Source organism: Sinocyclocheilus rhinocerous, unplaced genomic scaffold (assembly GCF_001515625.1).
Source record: "Sinocyclocheilus rhinocerous isolate Xijiao unplaced genomic scaffold, SAMN03320098_v1.1 scaffold2549, whole genome shotgun sequence".
Lineage (NCBI taxonomy): Eukaryota > Metazoa > Chordata > Actinopteri > Cypriniformes > Cyprinidae > Sinocyclocheilus > Sinocyclocheilus rhinocerous.
Window position 1 is genome coordinate 81,723 of NW_015644382.1, and position 4,219 is coordinate 85,941.

The 4,219-nt window shown below is 42.0% G+C and overlaps 1 protein-coding gene across 1 annotated transcript in view; it reads left to right on the top strand.

The window, feature by feature from the left end:
- LOC107758315 (plexin-D1) overlaps window positions 1-4,219 on the top strand; it is a 70,583-nt gene that overhangs the window by 43,154 nt on the left and 23,210 nt on the right. The window contains 3 exon segments of the mRNA XM_016576032.1: window positions 355-504; window positions 3,690-3,807; window positions 4,065-4,172. Of these exon segments, the coding sequence (XP_016431518.1) occupies window positions 355-504; window positions 3,690-3,807; window positions 4,065-4,172 (376 nt within the window).

Sequence of the window (4,219 nt, forward strand, 5' to 3'; positions counted from 1 at the left end):
ACACACACACACACACACACACACAAGTGTTGGGGAAGTCCAGATCTGTGTGGCGGGATGTTATGAGTTTCTGAGGGTCAGGCAGGAAGTACCTAACAGGCGCAGAAGAGCCAGGGAGTTTTTTCATTCTCTCCTAAAGAATTAGGAAGGAAGGAAGGATGAAGACGTGAAGACAGTGTCTCTTTGTTTGCTATCAAAGTATGCGGCTAATTATCACAGGACGTTCTGTCAATCACATGGTTTTTATTTCCACTGTGAAATACTGGACAGAGTCCTCCGTCACATACAGTATCTGTGTATTTAACATCATGAAGCGTAACAGGCTCCGCATGTGTTTGTGTGCTGGTGTGTCAGAAAGGGCCAAGCGAGCTGGACCTGACGCTGCAGGAATACTCTGTGACGATTGGCTCAGATCTCTGTGACATCACCTTCCACAACGAGCAGCTGTTCCACTGCACCATCAACAGATCCCTGAGCGCCAGCACTGGAGAACTGCCCGTCACCGTGAGTCCTCACACACACTCACACATACATTCATACACACACACACACACACACACACACACACACACATACACACACACACTCACACACACACACACTCATACACACACACACTCATACACATACACACACACACACTCATACACTCATACACACACACACTCACACACACACACACTCATACACACACACACTCATACACATACACACACACACACTCATACACTCATACACACACACACTCACACACACACACACTCATACACACACACACTCATACACATACACACACACACACTCATACACTCATACACACACACACTCACACACACACACACTCATACACACACACACTCATACACATACACACACACACACTCATACACTCATACACACACACACTCACACACACACACACTCATACACACACACACTCATACACATACACACACACACACTCATACACTCATACACACACACACTCACACACACACACACTCATACACTCATACACAAACACACACACACACTCATACACACACACACTCATACACATACACACACACACACTCACACACTCATACACACACACACTCACACACACACACACTCATACACTCCATACACTCTCTCACACACACACACACACACACACACACACACTCATACACACACTGATACACACACACACACTTACAGCTGTTAGCAGAAAATACAGCCACAAATCCTTGTGCAAAAAAAATAAATAATTCTGACCAAAACTTACACTTACAAAGTCAAAATCTACCCATGTTAGAGAAGTGTCAACTTTTTTTTTTAAAACAAAGACCAAGATCTGCACAGAATCATAAGAGATAAAAACAAAACAAAAAAATTACAAATTACAAAAAACCCCAACATAATCTTACAGAAGAATATGAATGGCACCTCATAGCTTGTGTTTTCTGAAATATGTCTAAATGAGCTCTCTCAGTAATATTTACACACTCATGATAACTCCAATTTTTCCCTCTGTATAAATGACTGCACAACAGCAGATATGCTGAGACAGTGTTTTTGTCCATCCATTGAAAGTCAACAGACTTCAATATCCTTTAAACTGTAAAATATCTACTTTTGTGCTCTAGAACGACCGTTTTTGTTGAACTATCGCTTTAATATAGTCAAACTTGAATATTAAATATATGCAGCATTTGTTTAATAAATTCTGTAACAGAAATGAACATGAAGCATGTTTAAATGCATTAAGAGTATCGTTCAGTGTTCATGGTGATAATTACGTTACTGATGTTATACAGTCCTGAGGCTGCAGTAGTTTAATTAGGAGTATCCTGTGGGTTGATAAGCACCACTGATGCTGATTTACACGGTTACACGTTTCAAAGAAGCGGTCGTTCTGTGTAAAGCAGAGGTTCATCTTCACACCTCACTGTGACCTACAGACTGTGACTGGACCCTGAATGTCTTTATTTTGTGCCTCACACACACACACACCCTCATCATCCGTATCAGTGCGCTGTATCTGACGCTAATCACGCTGCCAGCGTAACGAGACTCTATCCACACTGCAAAAGAGGACGACGCACTGGAATGCGCTGGACGAGACACCAAAACAAGCGTTAATCAAGCCCTCATATCAGCAGTGAAATCCCCTGCGCTTTGTTTGGTCTGACTCTGAAACAGCAGCAGCTCTATTTAACACGCTGCGGTCTGAAGGCCGTGACGCAGCTAATAGAGCAGAGAGAGCACTGAACGTCTGAAGAAACACATGTCAACAAACATCTGAGTCTTGAGGCCCAGTCAAGCATTCAGAGCACTTTCTCATGAGGAACGCTGTTTCATGGGAACGGGAGGACGGCTGTACTTATGCACTGTGTTTAGGCAAGATGTATAGACCTGCATACTGCCAGTTTTATGAACAGGACTAATGGACAGTGACTGCAAACCACAGGATTAGGACGTAAACATGCAAATTCTGCCATCATTTACTTACCGTCATTTCCATCCATGTCTACATGAATCAGATAATGTAAAGGATCTCCCCTCCATACAGTGAACAGAGCATCATAAGTCGCCCAAGAATGTTTATTCAAGTGATCTGAAGATGTATATGTGAAGATTAGACCTAAACATGGTCGCAGAAGCGGGGGGGCTGCCTGGGCCCAGGTTACTTTTGAGGTCGTGTACAAATATGACAAATGGCTACAAAAATACATAGGCTATAGGCTCATATGTGTGCACGAGAAATCATTAAAAAATCGCAATCTCGATTCAAACACACGCAATTCCTAAATGATGATTCTGCTACGTAAATAATTATGCTGATCCAGAGAGAGCAGCGCTCATCATGTAAGCTTTATGTTTGAAACAGTCTACAGTAGGCTACATTTCTGTATTGCAAACATTAAATAATAACGAAAGTATTGGGATAAAATGTTATAGCCCGGATATAATCTCTGATGTTGCGGCAGCTGCAATCAAAATGAGTCATTTTGACCTTTGGAACTAATGTTACACTTCTCATATTATGTTACATTATGCCATTTAGTGGCGACCGTTAAAATGTATTTGATGTCTGAATCATTCATTCAACAAGTCTTCAGTCGTTTATGTCAAATGATTTTTTACATAATGATTTCATTTAAATTAACATTTTTAAATAGACTAATTTATAACATTTTAGGTATTTATAAATAGACTCATTTATAACATCAAATCAAACATTTAGTCAGAAACTCAAGTAAATTAGCCTACATATTATTTTGTTTGGTTGTCTAATGTTTTGTTTTCATAACCTTCTTTGAGTTCGTTCCTCGATCCATGGACCTAAATATCTTAGATTTGATCGGATAATCTTCACTTCCAGCATGGCTGTTCTTCCTACAGCACCCTTCCAGTCATAAAAGATCCTTTTGCACTGAAAACCTGCTTTTATTCAAAATCATTTCATTTGGTTATTGGATCATGGAGAATGATGAGCAGCATGTATCATAAAACTGACTGTGAGAGACACAGACTCAGTTTCATCAGACTCAAATACTATATCAGCACTAGCCAACTGTGAACTAACCTCTGTAGATACAGAATAGAATAGAATAGAATGTTCTGTCTGACATCATGCGTGTGTGTGTGTGTTTGAGGAGCTCAGTGAGATGTGAGTGTGATGCTGTGCCGGTGTGTTGCAGGTGCGTGTGGGTCATTTCCAGAAGGTGATAGCGATGGTGCAGATGGGTGGAGGCAGCGAGCTGGCCATCATCGTCTCCATCGTGGTGTGCTGTGTGCTGCTGCTGCTGTGCACTGTGGGTACGTCTCTCCTCATACATCACTCATCAGACGCTCAGGTGATCTGTGGATCAGCTCATCTGCTGGAGATCACCATCATCTGAGAGAGAGAGTTTCAGATCAGCGCCTCACTCTGATGCTTCTGCTTTGTACTGGTTTTTAATGCAAAAGAGAAGCATTTCCACTACTGATCTCTTGGACTGTTTGGAAGCTGTTGTGTGTGTGTTTGTGTTTCCAGCATGAATAACATCTGTGTGTGTGTGTGTGTGTGTGTTCAGCGCTGGTGGTTTACTGCACTAAGAGCCGCAGGGCAGAGAGGGATTGGCAGAAGACTCTGTTACAGATGGAGGAGATGGAGTCCCAGATCCGTGATGAGATACGCAAAGGTAACACACACACACACACACTCACTCACACACACACACACACACAC